Below are 23,161 nucleotides of genomic sequence, written 5' to 3' on the forward strand. Positions count from 1 at the left end.
GTTATTCTCTCCCACACCCCCTAACATGATCCCATGGATCGTTTTTGTAATGGAAAAACACAGCAAAAGCATAATTATAATGGAGGAATACAACAAGAAACCTTGTCCCTTTCCTGACCCTGTCTTAGATCCAGTCAGTTCAAAGGGGCTTTAATTGAGTCAAAGGGTCTTTTATCTGATTACTCATTAAATGTACAATAATGACCCAAGATGACCCCATATGTAACAAGCAAACCTTGCTCTGTCTTGATCCTGTCTTTCTGTGATCTATTCCTGCGATAGACCATATTTCATACTTATGTCATATTTAGCTTTATTGCATGTCTGACCGTGTCTTGAACTCTCCATATGAATAGAGTTGTTTGTTTTATGAATAGAGTTGTTTGTTTCTCTGAAGATATAATAGGTGTGGAGATGTATAAAAGGCAACTGAGAGAAGAGGAAGTTGCTCATTCAGCCTGAAACTTTGTTGAAGGTTGTCTGTGCCCGCTTGCATGTGTAACGTACGAATAAACCAGAAAGGAAAGTCTCTTTCTTGTTTCTCAAGTCTCTTTTATTTCAGAAACTTAAACCACAGTTTTACTCATATGAGGGGGGGGTTTCTGGAGGTGTTTATCTTACTAACTTTTTTTTCAGGATAGTGTAGGTAAGCCTATGGATCTTTTACCTCTCCCTAGCTATATTAATGAATTAAGAATCTACTTTTCAGTGGGACCTGGCCTGGAAAACATAAACTTCTCAAAAAGTAAAAGGTCTGAGGACAAAATTAAAACTGGAATAATTCTCAAACAAGTTCAAGAAGAATACCTGTAATATATAACAATGACATATTTTTATGTAACATTTTCATGGACATGTTAGTCAAACTCACAACTTTTTCAGATAGCCTAAGAAAAAACGACAGTAGGCTTTTTGGTCATTTTGCTGATAGGGTTCATGTTGTAGACAATATTCTGCTGTAGGTTTGGATCAAGGAAATCACTCAATAGTTATCAATGACAGGCTGAGTCACAGTTTCTTGTTGTTGAGTAGCGTTTATTGTGTGAGACAATACAGTTCATCATAGCATGAGTGATTTCTCTTTTTGTACAGTGATACAAACAAGTTGATGCAAATGAGCTAAATAGAGAAGTGATTATTTGAATCATGCACTGTCTGGTTCTGACCGATTTCCAAGAACTGCTGACCTTTAGAATATACCTTGTTAGCAGAAAAAATACTAATATAGGGACAGTTACAACTGTGTCAGCAAAAAGGTTTTGGAGCAGTTAAAACAGTGTCAGTAGAAAGGTCACTTATGGAGCAGACAGCCTATTTCATTGAGTGTCATCAAAATATTAGATGTTAGTAAACATCTACAGCAATATATATATGTACAGTATATACAGCGATTTTCTCTAACAGAACAATAAGTAGTTTAATATGCTGTATCACTGTTAATTTAATCATTTTAGACCACATCACCACAACATTTTTGTATTCTTTTACATCAGTTACGTTGTAACAAATACAATCAATTTTAACTGTAATAATAATAATAATATGGATATGTAGCACCTTCTTATCAAAGTGACAAAATGCTGTATAAAAAAAGAAAAACAGGAATAAAAACAGGCAAACCTTAACACCTCACCTTCAAAACAAGGGCAAGTGCTGGACAAATTTGCTGGACAATATATTTTTTTACAGTATAATATAATATTCAAGCATTGAAACTAAGTGCCGCCTGGTTCCCCAATGCACCAGAGTAGGAGAAAGGCTAGAGAGAGGAGAGCCGTCCCTAACAGGTCTCCCAGAGCGGTGAGGTAGGGGATAGCGTAACTGTCAGGATCCTTACCCCTCCGCCACAGGCAGTGGACCAGCCAGTCCGCTATACAGAGCAGGGAAAAGACCTGAGAGAGGGAGAGAGGGGGAGAGAGACAGAGAGAGAGAGAGAGAGAGAGAGAGAGAGAGACAGAGGGAGGGAGAGAGAGAGACAGAGACAGAGGGAGGGAGAGAGAGACAGAGGGAGGGAGAGAGAGAAACAGAGAGAGAGACAGAGGGAGGGAGAGAGAGACAGAGGGAGGGTGGGAGAGAGAAAGAGAGAGAGACAGAGGGAGGGAGAGAGAGCGAGAGAAACAGAGAGACAGAGAGAGATGGCAGTTGTGGAACAGCGATGAAAACTCCAGAGAAAAAACATTACCATAAGCCTGACTTACTTGAATCAGGGCAGCAGACAAGAAGGTGACAGTGAAGAGAGAAGAGGGCAACGTGTGACTTCCTTTCATCAGGTGAATGGTGAGTAAGAAGACGAGCTGACCGGGGATGACCAGCAGGAGCAGAACCTGGGCAGACCGATGGTTTGCTCCTGCCGTGAAAAAAGCTGAACATCAGGGGCAGGAAAGTACACAGCGACAGGCTCCTTCCTCTACATCTGCATATAAATGGAATGCCTCTGTCCTAACCACTGTACTCTGTCTTTACCTGAGCCACAGAAAGTACGGAAAGGGCTGTAGCAGCTTTTACGATCCTCAGGAACCTCCCCCGGTGAGCAGTTCAAATGCAAATCGGTGGCAATACGACTAGACTGGATGGATACAAGGTTTCCTCCAATACCTGTGATTAGGAGAGAGAGATGGGGGAGGGGGGAGGGTGTTAAAACTACAAGAAGAGAGAGGCCAACCTGCTTATATTTAGGTGTGAACTGTGATTCATCATTTTCATATGACTGAAATCACTGACTTGTTCCAAAGATGACAACTCACCATTTATGACCGGAGCATAAATTATGATTCCTGCCAAGTTTGGATCTGACATAGTTTTGTCAAGAATAAGTCCTCCAAGACTAAAAAGAAAGACAACCAAAAACATGTTTTTTAAGAGCTGCATAAATTCTGCATTCATTGTCTAACACCATGTAGCATTTGACTAGACTCAGTAAAAATAATCTTTTGTCTATTTCTGCAATACAAGATTTTGAAAGGAGTTTGATGCCACACGGCAAGACCCTTAAAATGGATCCTTGACATCCTAACTGTATTGTGTGTCACTTCACTAGGTCTTAATGGGATTTAATGGGATTTTAGAGTGGAGGTGTAGGGTGGAGTCAAGCACAGTATGTGAATATGGTTCATTAATGGATGACATTAGAGAGAGTTAGAGTCCAGTTTTTGAGGTTTAAAAGAAAATATAAAGCATCTCCTTCCGATCACTAAAGTCAAAATAGAGAAGATGCAGTTTCAGTGTTTTTTCCAGTCCAGATTTTACGATAGAAGTCTAAAAATTAGACAGAAAAAAATCATATTTCACTACAGCAAAGTGAAATAGGGATTTATTTTTCTTTTAAACCAGGACTCAGAACAGAAATCCTCAATACAGAGATAACTTACTAGCACAACAAAATGTGCAAAAAGTAAAGGAGTCTGAATACTTTCACAAAGACCTAAGGAACAGTCATTTCTGAAGCTGAGTGGAGCACCTGCTGATGACCATTGCTGTAACGATTGGTTCCCATCCTGTGCGGAGGAGGATGCTGCTGGCTGGGTGTTTGGAGGAGATGGCCACCCAAAGAGGGATCAGGGACAAAAATAACAGATCCACCAAGTACAACACATAGGGATACACTTCTGTAAAGAGAGAAGACAATCATTAATACATACATTTTCAACCAGGACTCACTCTGAAACTAGACAACAATGAGTCAAGTCTCAGATCTTCATGAATGGGTCTGATCTTTTTGAAAACTTCATGCAAAGCTGTTTCCTTGCTGCAAAAATGGTCACAAGTGCCATCTGTTGGCCGAAAGTGAAAATGACAAAGCCTGTCCTTCTTTACCTATGAATGTGTAGAACCACTGACTGAAGCAGGCCAGGAAGGCGAGAGTGATGAGGTCCCCGAAGCTGGCCGCCATGGGCGTGGCCACATTGTCGGGGTTGATTCCCATCTTCTTGGAGCCAATGATCACTCCAACCATAATGACACCTAGAGAGGGTAAAAGCCCAAGTAAAAGTTTTTGATCTATGAAGTGAAATGGGACTGGTCCTGAAGGGGTTCATTCTCTGGGGACATGAGAGATGTGTCCCAAAACATTTCGCCCCTTCTTCCCTGGCCTCTCACACTATACTACATGCCTTCTACCAGGATGTAGCTTGTAGCAGACAAAGGGAAGAGAGGAAATGAGAGACAGGGACTGGGACAGCATCATAAATGAGAGTAAATGCTCTGTAAAATAACATATTATTTCAGTATGTATTAAGACATAATTGCCATCAACTTTCAAGTAATTGAATCTTGACGGTTTCTGCTTTTTGTCAGTATTCTAAAAGCAGAGTTTGTCCTCATTGATGATTCAGTCTTCTCACACAACTGGCACAATCATCTCACACTGAAGCACAGGATGCAGTTTTCTGCTGGGTCATGTAATTTATTCCCTGGAGAAGGATAGCTACACTCGGGCATCGTCTGCCAAAGGAGGATTATGTTGATGTTTTAAGAAGCTTTTCTGCTCTCCTCTGCTATTGAGACAAGAGGCAACAGGCAGGCATGAGCGCTGGATTTCAGGACAAGGAGCAAAGCAGGAGGGAGGGAGCAGGGGAAGGGATGAGTTATTTTTGGACTTTTGGGAGGGAGCCCTGATATGGGAGAATCAAAGACATATGGCTACAGGTGACTTGAGATATTGTTGGTTTTGCGTATCTCTCTTAGTCATATCAAATAGAAAGAGGTTCTGGGATTTTGTGGGTTGATCAGCAGAAACTGCATCCAAAAATTATTAACCCAGTGCCTAATTGATTTGAATGTCCTAAATCAGTTGCTGCCTCAGAGCAGTGCCAAGGTCCCACAGACAGAAACAGAAACAAAATGATTTGTACCATGGAGAACAGTTGACCAAAGCAACATTGTTTTAAGAAAGGCTGTCATGTCCATTATTTTCCAGGTATATAGGAGTCTTTGCTCAGAAAATATCCCAAACAATGACCACAGGGGGGCACGGTTCATGGAAAAAGAATAAATGAGCGGCCTCATACAGAGATGGTGGGGGTGGAAATGAACTGGAGCGAAATGAATAGTTGATTTCTCAGAAGTGCGGGGATCAGTTCCAGTAAATGTATAATGTATTACAGCCAATGAAGCCATCTGAGGGTTCACAAGGTCCATGCCAGTGAGAAGGATGCAACTAATTGAGATGAAAGTGGGAGGGAGAAAAGTGGACTGTCAAAAGGTTTGAACAGTTGTAATGGTGATGAGTAGGTGTGTGTGTGTGTGTGTGTGTGTGCTTTTTGAACTCAAGTAAATGTCAAGGACAGGGGGTGGAGGTGAGGACAGTTTGTGTCCTTACCTTGCAGTAATGAGGCCATGAAGGCAGTGGCAACACTGGTGGAACACAGGAGCACTGCGTGATTAAAGAGCATCCCTCCTTCCACCATGCAGCCTAATGCAGCTGCCATCAGCGCAGCCAGCAGGCCCAGCACTGTGGCCTGCAGCTGGAAATGGACAGTTGAATTGAAAATATCCATAATGTTTGGTAGATTACAGTAAAATGTAGTATAGAGAGTTAATAATGCAGGGATGGTTCGTGAGAGGCAGCCGTTCACATAACACACTTCAACTTGATCATAGATTTTCTTGTCACAATTTGACACAGTCTACCTGCTTGAGAGCCAGGTTCCCAGTGATCAAACTCCACTTTTCTCTTGCAGACTCCATTTTGCCGGCATTCACCTGACAACATCAGAGAAACATTTTCCATATCATAAAAACAGGCCAGGTGTCATGTGTATGAGTGTGAGATGAAGTCTTGCCTTTTTGAGTTAAATTGAGTGTTGCCCCATGTTTTCTTGGATTTTTTGAAAAAAAAAAAGTAATCTTTGTAGTGCCACCGATACTTTTCATATATATCTGGTAATAAATCCAGTAAATAAAGTGCTAATTCATGTGACAATAGAGTCTTTATTTTAGCAATCCATTTGATGTTATTCCAAGAGAGAAGGTGTGAAGGTGGCAGTCGCCTGAAAGATCATGGTCAATTACATTCAGAGCAAGAATTCATTCCAATGATGTTTTTGTTATGCAAAACATTACACATGTTTTTGTTGTTATTGCATTACAATTTGCTTCAATAAAAACAACCTGATACATTAACTTTGGGCTATGAAAAACAAGAAGATGGTGACTTGTGGTGACTTGCACTAGGTGTTGTGTGTAATGCTAGTCTATGAAGTGAGTCAATGCAACACAAATTGCTGACAGTAGCCTTTACTGACTATTATTGGAATTGTAGCAGCTTAAATTATTTGACAATCAGTTCAAACAAGTACAAACATGATCACAGACTGACAAAAAAAATCACACACTACCTTGGAGCAAAGAATAAAACATGACATGAAAGGGCAAATCAAACTGACTTAGAAAGTAAGTAAGTAACTAAGGTTTTAACATTAGAGATGTCTATTATCTTTTTACAGGAATAGACACACACTCAGATATTTTACTGCAAGTTGAGCCACTGCTGTGGCCTTCACAGGCCGGTGAGGATTTTCACACCAGGACACAAAACCCATTATGCAAGAAGGAAAAAATATAATACTGAGAATGAGGCCATAGTTATCCAACTGATCCATTGTATTGATTTTATTTGCATTATTCAGACTCTCACTCAAACTCTCTTGCACATCTCACTTAAGTGTCCATGAGAATGACAGAGTCCATCTTTTACATTTTAACGTTTTGAGGCATTTTAACGATTGTGTAACTGTGTAAACAAGTACTGACAAGAAGTCAGTTTTCTTGTACATGATGGTAAGGGTGATTCTGATTCGATTAAATCAATCTATAATTATGTATACATGTCTGCATGTGGTTGTGTCTGTGTGTGTGTGTGTGTATGTGTGTGTGTGTGTGTGTGCGTGTGTGTGTGTGTGTGTGTGTGTGTGTGTGTGCGTGTGTGTGTGTGTGTGTGTGTGTACTCACAGCAGTTGACAGTCTGGAGGCCAGGGTCATTTCCAGGTTCCCCTTCAGGCCTAACACAGCAGGAACCAGAATGAAGATTTCTGTGATCTCCTCGAAGACTTCCCAGTGCTGCCATGGAAACACACACAGGGCAAAACACTTAAACACACAATAAATGATCAGATTTTTTTGAGTTAAGAACTTAAAGATTGACAGGCCTAAACCTGTTTTGAAATTCAAACCTAGATTTGCTTTTTTTTCATTGTATTCTGCCCTTACTTACACCCCCCTTTCTCCCAATATCACTATATTCTTGTCTCGTTTCCCCCTTTTCCTCTTTAACTGAACTCGGTACAGCAGAATTTCCGAACCTTTCTTACATCCATTCTCCCTTTCTCCGTCTGTCCTTTACTCCCTTGTCTCTTGACCCCTGATTTTTTCATTTCATCCTACTCCCTCTGTCTGTTTTTTCAACCCTCTGCACATTGTTTCAGTGTTCCCCTCTTTTTAACCCTTCACTTCTGGGCAAAAACTGATCATGTAATAATCTAATTCACTAGAAAAGACTGGTAATGGAGACATCCCCTGGGAGATGATCTAAATCAAATATATTCCTACATTTTTCCCCCTACTTCTGTGTCGTCCCTTGCTTTTCCCTCTTTGTCTCTTCTCACCTGAACCACATCAAGCAGCATCCCAGCAGAGACTGTCCCAAGCCCAGCCAGCAGAAAGGGCACCAGGATTTGCAGCACCATGGAGCAGACTGACTCAGCGGGAGCGTCCCGGGCGCCGCAGCCATCCGGGTCCTTTGCTGCCGTGGTTCCACTGAACTTTGACCCATTGTAGTGTCCATTGGGGAGCAGAGGGTCTGACTCAGTATACGGACGCAGCTCGTAGGTGAGACTGGCGTTTAATGGTGAGATATTCCCATCAGGGAATATCTCACCAATATGTGGACCTCCAGGGAGTTGAGGTGTGGACTGGTTGGATCTGTGCAGGTGGCTGCTGCCTTTTCCCAAAGAGTCACTTAGGCCGACTTGTTGATCCCGTGACCCGGAGACACCCATGATGCTTTGCACTCCTGCTGCTGCTGCTGCTGCACCTAGACTGGTCACACAGACTGAAACAGCTGGGCTAAAAGAAAATTAGTAAGACCGACAATGATTTCTTTGGACTCTGTAAGTGAACAGAGCATTCACAAGGTGGGCCAGGAGCACTACATGAGATACAATAATGGTACAGACAGCACCAACTGCACAGAAGTGGAAATAAAACAATAAAGGATGGGTAAATGGACAATAAAATCACATTTGCTAATCATTGTGACAGTGGCACAGTAAAAAAAACCTTAGCATGTGGTGATACAATTTTGTAAGAGACATACAGGAACTGTGATAGATGACTAAAGATCTGTGTTTGTCCTTCCAAACACATTTCAGTCCCATGAACAGCCAGGTTTGCAGCGCAGGCTGAAACGTAGCTGTAGCATGACAAGGTTGTGTCACAGTCATCTGATGGCACAAATGGCTCGCATTATCATTCTGCATGCCTACGGTTCCCATAAGCAACTCTGAGGCTACTTTGTTTGACAGAGACAATGCACTTCATTTTAAATTTCAAAAAAAAAAAAAAAAGGGCAAATACTTAACAGTTGAGGTTACCAGTTTGGAAAGGTTGTGAGAGAGTTACTATTGTGCAAAATCAGTTACTTTGGAATTTGCAAATTACACAGCCTGAAGAAGTTGACAACACAATCTGTCGTTCTCAATATTATATGTATAGACACATTAAGTCAATTGATAATCACCTGATAAAGCAGAACTATAATATACCAACACTGGTGTCACTTTTGTTTTCATTTGCTTGTATTGTACATATTCTGAGTAAAATCAAGACTACAGTACGGAAAGAGTGGTAGAGGAGAAGAATATGAAAGTACCTTACCTTTAATGTGAAACCACAGGAGAAAAAGAGGAAAAGATACAGATACTCCACATGTATTCTCCCAGTCCTCTCCTGTCCATAACTCTTCCTCCCGGCCTCTAACTTTCTCCTCCTAACTTTCTCCCCCCCCTTCACCTCCCTCCACTTATCTATCTCTGTCTTTCACTCCCTCTCTCATGCCTAGTTGCTTGCATATTCAAACACAGTGGCAGATACATAGCCTGCACAAGAGATAGGAGGACAGGCGGACAGACAGACACACCTCTTTGACAGTCCGTTGTAAATGAGGGGCCTATTTTATTGGTTTGGCCAGTGAGGGTTGTCCTGTGTCTGTATTATAGCCAGCATGTTGCTTCAGTGGTCAGGAACTCTTAAATTTCAATATCATGAGCTTTATTGGTATGAATATATGAAACAATCAATGTAAATCACGAGTCTCTCTCTGTTTCTCTCTCTCTCTCTCTCTCTCTCTCTCTCTCTCTCTCTCTCTCTCTCTCTCTCTCTCTCTCTCTCTCTCTCTCTCTCTCCTTAACCATAGACCCCTCTAAACTCCATTTCCCATGACCACTAGCGAGTATTCACGAAGTCATGAGGCAAATCATGGGACCGTGTAGCTTCTGTTTTTCCCAGGCGTAACATCATTGTTTGGGCAAACTAGCTGTCAGTATGGCGGTAGAAACCATTGCACCTGACTGGGAATTTGATCGTTTTGACGATGGGTCACAGAGTAAGTACTGCGTCCAATACTTACCCAAAGTTAAAACTAGCTAAAGTTACATGGCAGTGCTAGCTTGCTCGCGTAGCAAGATGTTTTGCTTGTGGACACCGTCTATTTGCTGGAATTAATCAAACCCTAGTGTTATTAGCTACTATTTGGAAGCACACGCTCGTTAAGTTTCCTTTACGACCACTATTATCTCACATAGTAGTTATTTTAATTGCGCATGCACGTTGTCCAGGCCAGTTGACGCAACATTATAACTGGTAAAGCGTGAAATTAACTGGTGGTAACACTACTAGCAATAGTCAGCGCCATCCAACAGCTGAGTTTGACAGCCGTTGCCTCGGCCGCTTTGACAGAGGTTAGCTTGCCCAAGATAACAGCGGCTCAAGGTAAAAGACTGAGCAAATGGTGGTGTGTAGTATCGTTTAGCGATGAAAGTAGAGAACAAACAGAAACATAACGTCAGGTCTCCCACTCCATACTAGTGTCAGCAGTAAACAGAGGTCGCCTGCAGCCTGTCTCATCTTGTCTGGCATTATGTGCTCCCATTCCCTGACTCCTAGCATTAACAAATTCAGGGCCCTATAAACATTCAATTATATAAATAATCATCACTATTTTCATTATGTAAATGCTGGACTTACAGCTCGTTTACTAGCTGTTAAGTTAGCTAACTGCAGGTTACATTATTTTAGCCTAAGACACTTTTCTCTTCCTCATTTTGGATTTTACAAGGGAGACTGTCTATCAACAACCAGAGGACCAGGTTCAAGTCTCTGTGTCAGCAAGCATTCACCCTGCTGAAGTGTCCTTGAGTAAGGCACTGGATCCCTACCACCTGCAGGGCTGTAGCTGACCTCTGACCTCTCTGTAGAGTGGGGGAAAGTGAAGAGAATTTCCCCATAGATCTACTACAACTATCTAGGCCTGTAGAAACTCACAATCTTGAAAAACATACTCTAAACAAAAAACGTTTCCATCCTTCAGAAATACACACAGAGGTTCAGCTGAAGAACTATGATAAGTTTCTGGTGGAGTACACCTCCCAGCTGAAGGGCATCGAGGAGGCTCTGGACGATTCCATAGGAGATGTCTGGGATTTCACTCTAGACCCTATTGCCCTGAAGGTAAACTGCTGGAAAGCAATGACAATACATCCACTTAACAGTGCTGACATTTTCAGAAAGATTAGTGTTTTTCACAGTTCAACATAGTGTAATTTCCTTCCTGATACGTTCTCTTTTCAGCTCCTCCCATATGAGCAGTCTTCCTTATTGGAATTAATTAAAACAGATAACAAGGTAAGTTAGACAAAGGAAAAGGAAACCTCCACCTGAACTGATCGCTTGTTACATTTCCAACTATACTGTGTCTGTTAACTATTTAAGTGCCATGATGTGTTTGCAATCTGATTCTGTTGCTTTCAGGTTGTATTTTATGACAGTCATTATTATTTTGTGGTGTCTGCAGGTTCTGAACAAAGTCATCACAGTATTTGCCGCTCTCTGCAGTGAAGTGAAGAAGCTAAAGTATGAGGTAAGCATGGTCAAACCGGGGTGAATGCTTAGTTACTCTCCAATGTTAAGAGGTTTATTTGTGTCCATTGTTTTACATCATATCTGCCTAATCTTGCTTAATCAATATGCTCTAGAGATCTTGTCCCTAGTCAGTGTTGTGCCATCTTCTGTTGTGCCAAAAGGTCTGAAGAAAATTGAATTGATGTTTAATATTTACCTTCCCTTGTAGGCAGAAACCAAGTTCTACAATGGCTTATTGTACTATGGAGAGGGAGGTAATGTCACAGGAATCATCATTTGCTTTTATCCTGGGTTTGCCTTTAGTGATTCATGTTGCTCCTGGATGAATTGATTCAAATTTAACTCTGCATGTGTGTCCGTGTGTGTGCATGTGCGTGCGTGTGTGTGTGTGTGTGTGTGCATGTGTGTGTGTTACATATCAGTTTCCGACACCAGTGTTGTTGAAGGAGAGTCCCAGATTCAGATGGGAAGATTTATCTCCTTCCTTCAGGTAGGCCATGCATAATGGCTGTCATAATACTGTTTATTGAAGTCCAAACAAGTGTTTTCTAACTTTTCTCTTTGTGCTGTCTCTTGATAGGAGCTGTCCTGTTTTGTGTCCAGATGTTTTGAGGTGGTGGTCAACATGGTTCATCAGCTGGCGGCCCTCTACAACAGCAGCAAGTAAGATTCATGAACAGAAGCGGATAATATTACATTGTGCACATACTGTACATACATACTTTGTGCATTAGCTCATATCTGCATTCTGGAAAGAGCCTGTATGCACCTTACATGCAGACAAAAACGTGGCATACATTTACAATTCAGTACATTTGTTTTGACTAGTTCCTCAGGAAATAAAAGTTATAAAAGCATTTCTCCTTTCATATTCTAGGGGTGCGACAAAAATCATTGAGTCATCAGGAGTCCATTTCCAGGTAAATTATTGTGATCACAACTTAGATGAGTTTTTTTGTGTTGAGTCTCTGTTCTATAAATATTTCTTATCATGTCTATTTTGCGTTCTCTGTGCAGATAGTGTACGAACACCTTGGGGAGTTGTTAGTGGTACTGCTCACGCTGGATGAGATTATGGAGAATCATGGCACACTAAAAGACCACTGGAAGATGTACAAAAGGTAAACGCACACATAAATACTGCAACCAGTGAGAAAAAGGAAAAGCTTAAGGAAAATACTTCCTTAATCCATATTTGTCCGTGGTGGAAATTCAGAATTTCCTTTGGTACACTGATGTAGGTATCCCACATTCTCAAAGTTTTTACAAAAGCAAATTTGTCAGAAAGAAGAAGAAAAACTGGCAAAAATGTAACACCTTGTGATTAATTACTGAAAATCATATGATTAAAAATGGATGTATTTCTCTTGGGAGTCAAATTTTTTTAATATGTACTTCCATTTCACCCAGCTATTACTATCATTAGAACAGTTATTACATAATTATTACATGTTTTCTTTTTGGTTTGTTTTCAACTTTTACCGAAGTACATTCCATACATAAGTGCAATCAAGTAAGAAACTGAATATTTAGTACGATTTACTGACTGCTCTCACACTTTTCAAGCCATACAGTAAAGGGACTTTGTGATCTTATTCAACATACTTAAGTGTGTGGTTAATCATCAATAGTTTTCTATAACTGTATCCTCTTGCTATAGGTTACTGAAATCTGTGCATCATAACCCTGGGAAATTTGCCATTCCCGAAGAGAAGCTGAAACCGTTTGAGAAGCTCCTGCTCAAGCTGGAGGGACAGCTGCTGGACGGCATGATATTGCAGGTAACTTTATTTCTTCCATGACTTCATCATGTTGTAGCTTGTAGAATTTTGGTTGATATATTGATGTTTTTAGTATTTAATATGCAAACAGAGAATTTCCCACGGTTGTAAAATATAGACCAATTTAATATTGAATACTTGAGTAAATACTTTCTGTTTACGTCTTCTGAGCGCTCACCTGATGTCTGTGACTGTGTGACAGGCCTGTGTGGAGCAGCGGTTTGATGATCCTGGGGAGGGAGTAGCTGTTGCCAAAAACAGTGCCTTCGCCGAGGAGTTCGCCTTCAACATACGCACCATATTCGCTAATGTCGAGTCCAAGATAGGTCAGTTTCTCTCCTCAGGATAGATTAATTTTACATGTGGTCGCTCTGTTTTTGCAGCTTCAAAATCGTTCACATCTGTGCGTCTGAATGTGTTTCAGGTGAACCTTCAGAGATTGACCAGAGGGATAAGTATGCTGGTGTGTGTGGTCTCTTTGTGCTTCACTTTCACATCTTCAGGGCTGTCGACAAGAAGCTCTACAAAGCTCTGCTAGACGTCTGTAAAAAGGTAGTTTTGTTTTTCTTGTCCTACCTCCCTTCTTTTCTTGTATGACAACCCTAATCTTTATCTGTAATTGATCTGAAGGCAGTGGAAGCGTCTTGCTCATCTGTGTTTGTTTGTGTCTGTCCGTCCCTCCAGGTTCCAGCTGTGACTCTGACTGCTAACATCATCTGGTTTCCCGACACCTTCCTCACCGCTAAGGTCCCGGCTGCAGCCAAACTAATGGATAAGAAGAGTCTGCAGGGCATCAGAGCACAGAGAGATGCCTACCTGCAGCAAAAAGCACAGACCCTAACCAAGTCAGTTGGTCAACAAATCAGTCACGGTTATTTTATGTAATTCAGAAATGTGAAAAACCACCTGCAGAACCAGAAACAGTTTATTACAAACCAATAAATTATATCCTTAATATTTGTGTTGTCCCTCCTCTTCAGGGATGTCCAGTCCTACTACGTGTTTGTGACTTCCTGGATGATGAAGATGGAGGCCATCTTGTCCAAGGAGCACAGAAGTGACAAGTTGGCAGAAGACCTTAGTAGCCGGTGTAATGTATTTGTACAGGTAAAGACTTTCTTTGATACGTCAAGATGTCAAAAATGTATTGTCAGGATACGGAGTAGAGCTTTCAGCCTTTAAGGACATAAATATTAGGAGAGGAAATGATGTGCGCATCAGTCTATGCTTTATGTGGGAAAGATTTCAATTTTAATGTGTATAGCGTAGGCATACTTCAATGTCAGGTGTAAACGTAATCCAGGTAAATCTTATATAGAATTTCAACAATCTGACTGGTAATATATTCAGTCAAAGTCAGCTGAACGGTAAGGCTTTTGGTAGCAACAGACTCAGCTGCCTTAAATGTTATTAGATATGGTTATGGTCTAATTTGATTATAGTTAGCCCCCTCAAAAAGACAAGTGAAGTGTTACCTTTACTTATTATTGTTCTTTGCAGATCTTGAACGGCTTGATATAAGTGTCAGTTCATGATAAACTCTGTCTTCTGTCCCTCACAGGGAATCCTATATGCCTACAGCATCAGCACCATCATCAAGACCACCATGAACATGTACATGTCGATGCAGCGGCCCATGACCAAGACCTCTGTCAAAGCCCTCTGTCGACTGGTGGAGTTGCTCAAGGTGTGTTGTGTGTTTGTGTGTGTGTCCACGCTTGCTATTAGTGCATTCTTCCCTGTGTTATCCTTTGTGTATATCTTTGTGATTGCTTATAGTGAGGTTGTTTGCAGGATCCAAAGTCCAGTGAACAGCTGTGTATATCAAACTCAAAAAAGCTCAGAGAGTGACATGTGATGCCACTCTCCCCTCAGGCTGTGGAACACACATTCCACCGGCGCTCGATAGTCGTAGCCGACTCGGTTTCTCACATCACGCAGCAGCTCCAGTCGCAGGCCCTCAACGCCATTGGCAACGCCAAGGTAGACACAAACACACTATATAGTATTATATGTACTATATAATTGATATGCTCATAGTTTTCTAATGAGATCTGACTCCATGTCTGACCAGCACTCAAATACATAATCTTGATTGATTTATGATTTATTAGGTCAGTAGTGTCTACGGACATTTTGGCTAATACTAACTGCCCTAATAAATCATTAAGATCATGTATTTGGGTGCTGTTTTTTTTTTTAAACGAGCACCTAATAGCCTAAGTAATTTGCTGTGATTGAGCGCACCATCTTCGCTTTTGTTAATTGACACCATTTTATGTCATGTTATGGTTTTCTTTTTCCCGGCAGAAAAGGGTGATCTCTGACAAGAAGTACAGCGAGCAGCGGCTGGACGTGCTGTCGTCTTTGGTGATGGCAGAAAATGCCCTCAACGGACCCAGCACTAAGGAGCGTCGCCTAGTGGTGTCTCTGGCTCTGAGCGTCGGCACTCAGATGGTACGCTGGGAAAAGTTTTGAATAATACACGATACTAGTGTTTTTGTTTCCTTTCTTTTTTCATTTGCCTTTTAACCTTGACCTTGGAATCAATCTCTTGCTACCTTCTAGAAAACTTTCAAAGATGAGGAGCTTCTGCCACTACAGCTTGTGCTGAAGAAGCTGGACCTGATTAGTGAGCTCAGAGAGAGGTGAGGCCATGTTTTCTCGTGTAACAGAATTTATGTGGCAGGGTGGCTGTAATTAAGGATATGTGTCTGATCCAGTGTCTCAAATTGTACCTGCCAAGGGCTGGTAAAATAAACAAAATTAAAAAAGAAGACCTGCCAAGAACAATTTTTAGCAGCCAAAATAATTAGTATATATTTTTTATTGAAATGAGTCATCGCACACCCGCTTTCAATGCTGTTCACATATAGAATCAGGCAAAACTTGCTCACTCACTTATACAGTGAATCAAGTTTGTAATTCATCATGAAGTGGAGCAGAATTTTAATTAGAATTCAAATTAGAGAGCATTTTGAAGCATACCACCCCCAACACACACACACACACACAGATGTTTTTACACTTTGATATTAATCCTCTAGTAACTAATTAGGCTAATTAACCATCCAGTCAGTGGAAAGTTTAGATGCTGCTGCTTTGTGTAGAGCCAACATAACAGGGCGGATAATTAACAGCCTGTTTAATACAGAGGCATTGTTTTGCAGCAGGGACAAAGTTTAAGAACAGGAAAAGACCAATGACTGTAAATAATCAACGCATACAACGTTATCATCTCAAAAAGCTTCTTTCCAGTGTGATAGATTACCCTTATTGATTTATCCGCCAAAGACAAATTTTAGTCTTTGCATTGTTTTAGATACTTTGAGATTCCTTGTACACATTTTCCCCTTCTCCTCAGGGTCAAGCTTCAGTGTGACTGCAGTTTCCTGTACTGGCACAGAGCCGTGTTTCCCATCTACCTGGATGATGTGTATGACAACGCCGTGGACGCAGCACGACTACATGTAAGCAGACTGGCTCCTGTTGTATCACACACACGCTTTCCTGCTTCCACTTCTCCTGTTTCAAGGCCACAGCCTCCTCGATTTCATCCGAATCTGTTAATCCCAACATTTAGTCCTACACTGTTTGTCGGAGGTTAAGTTGTTTTTCTCCCTAGTGTGTACCATAGTGTTTTTCTAGCTGTGGGGGTGGGGAGAAATTTAAGTTGCAAATCCACTAACTCTTTTACATTTCCAGAAGTAGCTGCAGTTCCAAAACACTCCATATTTACATGCTTATATGAACATGTGAGGGGCTATTTTAAGCATTGAGCTTATAAAGATCTTCTGATTTCTGTAGTTATAATTGTACTTATAACTTATAATATAAGTGTCATCTGTTCATTTTACTTTGGTTCTCACTGGTTCCTGTTCTTTTTCCTGCATGTCTCGATTGGCTGTTCCGGTGCTGTGCCATCCCGGATGATGCCTGTGATTGGCTGGAGCAGTACATGTTCAGTGCGTTGAGAGACAGCGTGCCCACCATGTTGCACGCCAAACACATGGAGTCATGTGACCAGCTACTGGAGAGCTACGACAAAGAGATCATGGATGTGTTCAACGAGGTGAGGAACGGGTGGCCAAGGTCATGAGGAAATCAGAGGATAGAGTAAGGGAGAAAAACAAGGGAGAAAAAATATGGTATACAAGTATGGGGACTCAGTTTTAGAGGTTCCTGTGATGCATGCATACATTTGCAAACCCTGTCTTTCTTTTCTCTTTTGCTCTCTTTCCTTCTGCCGTCTAATTCCTGTAGCACCTGCTGGACAAGCTGTGTAAGGAGATTGAGAAGGACCTGCGCCTTTCTGTTCACACGCACCTGAAGCTGGACGACAGGAACCCCTTCAAGGTCGGCATGAAGGACCTGGCTCACTTCTTCTCCCTCAAACCCATCCGCTTCTTCAACCGCTTCATACATATCAAAGGTATGTCTTTATTGGTCCTCATGAGAGTTTGTGTTCGTTTTGTGTGTGTATGTGTGTGGATCTGCACTTAACTGCGGTATCTCAACACTGTATATGAAATGGGTTAAAGTAGTCTGGTCAGAAATTATGGGAACATCTGAATTCAAACATGATTTTAAATCTGAATTCAAACATGAATTCTACACTCTTCAAAACATGTACTGTGTAATACCGCCACCTGCTGGAAAAAAGACTGAGTGAGATGGTGTTGAGCTTGTCACTAACATTTTGTGTTTTATGTTTTTTGTCTCTTTGCAGCCTACGTGACTCATTACCTGGACAAGACCTTCTACAACCTGACCACCGTGGCGCTGCATGACTGGGCCACCTACAGTGAGATGAGGAACCTCGCCACACAGCGCTACGGACTCACCATGACGGAGGCTCACCTGCCGAGCCAGACCCTGGAGCAGGTGTGTTTGGTTGCACCTTACGTATTACGACAGAGCTGGAGTCTTTCATTAATCAAGTTTCAATGATGAACAGCAGATTAACTGTAGGCCCTGTGTATTCTCATAAGGGTTTGGATGTTTTAGAGATCATGAGGAACATTCACGTCTTTGTCTCACGCTACCTCTACAACCTCAACAACCAGGTAAGACTTCTAGCCTCTTTATTCACCTTTCCTCCCTTGAACCAAGCAGTATTGTTGGGATACCGTATGCCTGCACACTATATGCGATCTACACTGAAATAATTGCTTTGCTGCAGATCTTTATAGAGAAGGCGAGTAACAACAAGCACTTGAACACCATCAACATCCGCCACATCGCCAACTCCATCCGGACCCACGGCACAGGCATTATGAACACCACAGTGAGTTGACAGCAGCGGTGGCGTGTGTCTCTGTGTCTCTGTGTGTGCTCATTCCCTTAGTTGTGGCCATATCAAAACTCTTTGTCTGTCTCACCTGTTCTACATCTCTCATCGTCTCCCCTCTCCCTTCATCAGGTGAATTTCACCTACCAGTTCCTGCGTAAGAAGTTCTACATCTTCAGTCAGTTTATGTACGACGAACACATCAAGTCCAGACTCATCAAAGACATCCGCTTCTTCAGAGAAACAAAAGACCAGTCTGATCAGAAGGTAAGAATAGGCTCTCAGCCTCTCCACATTCATTCATTTTGTCACATCAATAAGTAACACAAAGCAAAACGGGCAGCCTGTGAATACCATCATAAAACGGATAATTATGGTCCTCAGTTCTGATTGGCTGAGTTAAGTTACAAACACACACCTGTGATCGTAAAACAATTAATTTAAATATTAATTTGCTGAACAAAAATGACCACTCATACTAGTAGTAGGACTATATTGCTTGGTGGAAGAATAACAATTAATTTTTATGATTTAATTAACAATATAAGATTTATTGAACATTTGCCTACTTTCTTTTGTAATACAATGGTGTGCCATCCCTGTTTTATAAAGCAATAAGCCATTTGATGTTAGAACAGCCAAGAGCAAGTCGTTGGACTTGATACCTCAGTGATTGAAGTACAACTTCAGGCAGCTTATTGCTCTTATGAAATTAAATGTAATGAAAGAAAAAGCAAATGTTCAATACATTTTTCTTTTGTAATCAATAATTATGAAGTAATAATGATAATTATAATTAATTGCTTCTCTTCTGCCATGCAATATAGCTCTTGAACAGTAGCAGTAGCGTAACATAGTGGTTGCTAAGCGACACATTGTAACTGTTGTTGTTGTTGTTGTCCGGTCACAGGTGTAAGTTTATCTGGTATTTTATAATGGCTTCAAATGTGACTCAGCCAGCGACAGCTGAGGATCAGGACTACTGTTATAAAAAGCTGCTGTCTCATGCCACCAGGCACAGCTGCCTAGCTCCCTGCCTCCTGGTGTTAAGCTGTAGTTGTCCCTGTCTGTGGTGTAGTATCCATTTGAGCGAGCGGAGAAGTTTAACCGTGGCATCAGGAAGCTGGGCATCACTCCTGATGGACAGAGCTACCTGGACCAGTTCAGACAGCTGATTAGCCAGATTGGTGAGTCATGCACATACAGACACACTGTTTTGTTAAGAGTATAGTTCAGTTCTTGTGGAAATACAGTCCACACAGCTGTATGCTCTTAATGTTTGATTTAATATCAGTTTGCAAAGCGTTAATAAAAAAGAATGAGAAAAAAGCATATATTGTAGGTTACCAAGTGTGCGAACTGTACATTTCACTGAAGGAAAATATCTTAATGTATGTTGGATGTTGTCAATCTGTTCTTGTCCTTACTGTAATCTTAGATAATCCTTTGGGTATCCAGCCAAATATGAGCCAACACCTCTCATACTGTTTTCTTCCCAGGTAATGCCATGGGCTATGTGCGTATGATCCGCTCTGGAGGACTGCACTGCTGCAGCAGTGCCATCAGGTAGAGGAAACAGCTATCATAGTGCATTTTCACATAAAATTACTCTAACCATTTCCATGACAAGGGATTATATTTAGATTTGGTATGCTGTGGTATAGGTTTGTGCTCCCTGGCATTGTAATATGAAGGTCTCTGGGCTTTTGGGTGGGCTGAGTCTTTGTGCTCCGAGAAAGCCTCTGAAATGCCAGAAATGCCCCCCCCCCCCCCCCCGATTGTCTAAATTTGTGCGTGACAGTGTAATTGGAGTTAAATCTGATCAAAATCGTGATTGTCCAGCATCCAGTAGGAGAATGTGTGTTAGTTAATGAAGTCCTTACTGTAGAAGGTCTAACCAGTGTGTGTTGCTGTGTGTTGTCTCCAGGTTTGTCCCCGACCTGGAGGATATAGTCAACTTTGAGGAGCTGGTGAAGGAGGAGGGGCTGTCGGAGGAGACGCAGAAAGCTGCCAGGTAGAGCTGATGATATAAGGACAATTGTACTGGAAATGCAATAATAATTGTGTAGTTGTTTTTGAATGGGCTGAGCAATAAGTTGAGGTGATGCATTTTCAGTGCATTACATTTTTCTAGCTGTAGGTAGCTACCACAGCTAGACGAATGTAAAACACTGCCTGTTGTTTACTAAGCAGCGTTTCTCCTGTGTCTCTCCCAGTGTGCTAGACTCAGTGTTGGGGGATCTGACTAGCAACTCTGCTGAGGGGACTGAATACTTCAAGATGCTGGTGGGAGTGTTCGCGCCCGAGTTTCGCAGTGCCAAGAACATGCACTTGAGGAACTTCTATATGATTGTGCCCCCACTGGTCAGTCCCATGCTTTTTCATTTTGTGTCCAAGCTCCTTTACAGCACTCCATGTTCCTTTCTCTTAATGTGTTTGTGTTTACCCATATTGTCTGCAATGTTTCTGTGACTTTTCTCCACCATAAGACTATACAACACTTGACATACGTAACTGTCCCTCAGACGGTGAATTTTGTGGAGCATTCCATCAGCTGTAAAGAGAAACTCAACAAGAAGAACAAAGGTGGAGCAGCTTTCACAGATGATGGCTTCGCTATGGGTGAGAGGGCAGCAGTGACAAATCACACTTAACAGAGTGGCTTTTTAAGTACAGTATGTACACCACCATCCACTCAATCCTCCACACTTTTACTTACCCTTTCCTGCTTGTCTCTTTACTCTCCCCCATCCTCTTTCCTTCTACCACTATTGTATCTCTTCTGACCACACTCTCTCTCTCTCAGGCGTGGCATATATTCTGAAGCTGCTGGACCAGTATCTGGAGTTTGACTCCCTGCACTGGTTCCAGGCCGTCAGAGAAAAGTACATGAAAGAGATGAATGCCGTGGTGAAGGAGCAGAGCGTCCAGTCCACCAGCCAGGATGAAAAGCTGCTGCAAACTATGAACCTCACTCAGAAGAGACTGGACATCTACCTCCAGGTACAGAGTAGTAACGTTTCAGGGTCACGGTACAGAGCAGCCCTGATGTCTGATTCCCCAGCAGCTTCCTCCGGCTCCTTCTGGGGGATCCCCAGGCGCTCCCGGGCATGCTGGGAGATGTAGTCCCTCCAGTGTGTCCTGGGTCTGCCCCAGAGTCTCTCCCAGTAGGTCGTGTCCTCATGAATCACTGTTTATCTGGCTCCTCGCCTGAGACCAGTTTGCTTCAGGTGTCCCTGCCAGGAGAACAAGGTGCCCCACATCAAAGGTCCCAGTGTCACTGCGGCACACAAACCCTTTCACAATAAGGTTGCAATTCCAACCCTCCATTTGGTAACCGGTGTCGTCATGTGGAGCGGTGGTGAACAGCGATATCTGACTCTGAACTCTTCCTTCCACTGCAGGAGTTTGAGCTGCTCCACTTCTCCTTAAGCAGCGCCCGGATCTTCTTCAGAGCGGACAAGACGGCAGCTGAGGAGACTCAGGAGAAGAAAGATAAAGGTACTGTGTTCTGATGATTATGGGAGTCTTTCATCCTGTAAAACCATGGAGCCACCCACCCTGATATAAAGGCTGTTTGTAGATTTTTTATTTTTTTTTTTGCTCCACAAATAACATTTATACCATTTTTCTCCACCAGAAGAAGCTGGCAAAACTGCAGACGGGGCCACCCCCACTGAACCTGCCTCAAAGTGACCTTCACTGTGAGGCCACTGGATCAGTGTTCATGTTAGTGACAACACTGAGAGTAAAAGACAGGGGAACGCACCTGGAAAGACCACTGTGGAAGACAGAAGAGTGAAGAAGAGAGAAATGTTCAAGCAGCAGTCTGCACTGAAACTGTCTAGTCCAGGGATAAAAGACTGGATTTTTGAATAGACAAATCTGGATAAGGAAGGATGTAATTTTTTTGGTAAGGCTATTCCTCAATGTCCTATAACAAGCAATCATCTTGGTTGGAGAGAGAATGTGTACTGAAAGCACTATTGCAAAAAAAAAAAAACGTTTGAAGTTTGAGTGATTTTCTCTCTGCTCCCATTCTAGAGAAACATCAGTGTAACACCCCATGGCTGTCTAACGTCTATCAGCTTCTAATAAAATCAGCTGTGTGAATTTGTAGCATTAAGATAGCAGAACTCCACTGCGTTCAGTTTTAAAATCAGGTGGCATAATGCGTGTAAGGCAAAGTTGAATCCTTTCTTCTGCCACACAGACTGCTAGTGATATAGCCTTTTGAAATACTTTTTACACTCAGTCTGAATAGACTGGATTATTTTTCTACAATAGAGCCGTCGGCTATGTGTACGTTCTCCAATGATCGGGGAAATGAGGTAAATCAATGATTAATTTGTATCTGCTTGCTGTTTTACTCTGATTTTAATGCTGGCTGTTTATTTGTCATTTTTGCAATTCTTTGCTATATCTTTTCCATTCCAGTGTCCAATGTATTGATCATGATAACAGAATGATTGTTCATGACCCTTAATGGCAGCTCTGCTCTTACAGTAATGCCTCTGTAGAAGACAGCAGACTTTTGACATGACTTGTTGAATGTTTTCAAAGTGCATAATCATCTTATGCTTGAGTGCCATATTTGTGTACTTAAAGTTCAGGGTGTGCTTACAATTATTTTGTTTTGTCCATTGCCATTTCGTACCTTCTATGAATTTATCTCAAGGTGTATGTGCCTTTTTCAGCTGTTGATCTTTGTGTGTTCTGTTCTGTGTAACTGGCCTAATGAATTTAAGAGAAATAACCGGTCTCAGCACACACTGAGTGTTGTACAGGACTTCACAAAGGTTTCAATATTTTTCCAGAACATGGGTGTTAGAGGTGTATCATTACATTTTTATTACGTTTCCCATGTGGTATTCGGGACGTAATTCGGTCACGAATTCCATTCTGTCAATTAACTGTTGCCTGAAAAAAAAAGCTCTGTCAAGTCTAATAAAACATG

General features: G+C 41.8%; 2 protein-coding genes across 4 annotated transcripts; one reads left to right on the forward strand and one right to left on the reverse strand.

Annotated features, from left to right (window-relative positions):
- Positions 1–1,715: 1,715 nt before the first annotated feature.
- Positions 1,716–7,994, reverse strand: LOC139648595 (solute carrier family 41 member 2-like). The gene is made up of 10 exons (XM_071524767.1): positions 7,602–7,994; positions 6,949–7,056; positions 5,629–5,700; positions 5,318–5,462; positions 3,814–3,960; positions 3,458–3,605; positions 2,745–2,824; positions 2,464–2,595; positions 2,199–2,347; positions 1,716–1,892 (listed from the first exon to the last, which is right to left on the reverse strand). The coding sequence occupies exons 1-10, from the start codon at positions 7,992–7,994 to the stop codon at positions 1,716–1,718; spliced, it is 1,551 nt and encodes a 516-aa protein (XP_071380868.1).
- A 1,522-nt stretch (positions 7,995–9,516) lies between these two features.
- washc4 (WASH complex subunit 4) lies at positions 9,517–23,155 on the forward strand. 3 transcript variants are annotated; one of them, XM_071524772.1, is made up of 33 exons: positions 9,517–9,598; positions 10,583–10,722; positions 10,843–10,896; positions 11,066–11,131; positions 11,342–11,387; positions 11,556–11,623; positions 11,714–11,796; positions 12,011–12,053; positions 12,151–12,254; positions 12,794–12,914; positions 13,117–13,240; positions 13,339–13,466; positions 13,599–13,759; positions 13,895–14,021; positions 14,476–14,601; positions 14,790–14,897; positions 15,225–15,371; positions 15,483–15,562; positions 16,279–16,384; positions 16,870–16,986; positions 17,178–17,346; positions 17,644–17,798; positions 17,906–17,980; positions 18,097–18,201; positions 18,337–18,471; positions 19,283–19,391; positions 19,704–19,770; positions 20,132–20,218; positions 20,421–20,568; positions 20,730–20,826; positions 21,011–21,207; positions 21,609–21,705; positions 21,845–23,155. In XM_071524772.1, the coding sequence occupies exons 1-33, from the start codon at positions 9,538–9,540 to the stop codon at positions 21,898–21,900; spliced, it is 3,507 nt and encodes a 1,168-aa protein (XP_071380873.1). In that variant the 5' UTR covers positions 9,517–9,537; the 3' UTR covers positions 21,901–23,155. The 3 variants fall into 3 exon arrangements, with proteins under 3 accessions (XP_071380873.1, XP_071380875.1, XP_071380876.1); XM_071524774.1 differs by having other exon boundaries at positions 21,848–23,155; XM_071524775.1 differs by having other exon boundaries at positions 21,851–23,155.
- The last annotated feature ends 6 nt before the right edge of the window (positions 23,156–23,161 follow it).

This window comes from Centroberyx affinis, unplaced genomic scaffold (genome assembly GCF_046629955.1).
Source record: "Centroberyx affinis isolate AG114_WGS23_722 - 3 ecotype Tasmania unplaced genomic scaffold, CSIRO-AGI_Caff_v1 ptg001232l_1, whole genome shotgun sequence".
NCBI classification, from domain to species: domain Eukaryota; kingdom Metazoa; phylum Chordata; class Actinopteri; order Beryciformes; family Berycidae; genus Centroberyx; species Centroberyx affinis.

Bases quoted from the DNA above. Each gene is read 5' to 3' on its own strand.
- washc4 (XM_071524772.1), top strand. From the start codon at position 9,538: ATGGCGGTAGAAACCATTGCACCTGACTGGGAATTTGATCGTTTTGAC. The intron at 11,388-11,555 runs GTAATGTCACAG...GTTACATATCAG, and splicing joins ATTGTACTATGGAGAGGGAG to TTTCCGACACCAGTGTTGTT. The intron at 15,372-15,482 runs GTACGCTGGGAA...GCTACCTTCTAG, and splicing joins TGAGCGTCGGCACTCAGATG to AAAACTTTCAAAGATGAGGA.
- LOC139648595 (XM_071524767.1), bottom strand. From the start codon at position 7,994: ATGGGTGTCTCCGGGTCACGGGATCAACAAGTCGGCCTAAGTGACTCT. The intron at 7,057-7,601 runs GTGAGAAGAGAC...TTTCCATGGCAG, and splicing joins TGCTGCTTGATGTGGTTCAG to CACTGGGAAGTCTTCGAGGA. The intron at 2,596-2,744 runs GTGAGTTGTCAT...TCCTAATCACAG, and splicing joins TTATGCTCCGGTCATAAATG to GTATTGGAGGAAACCTTGTA.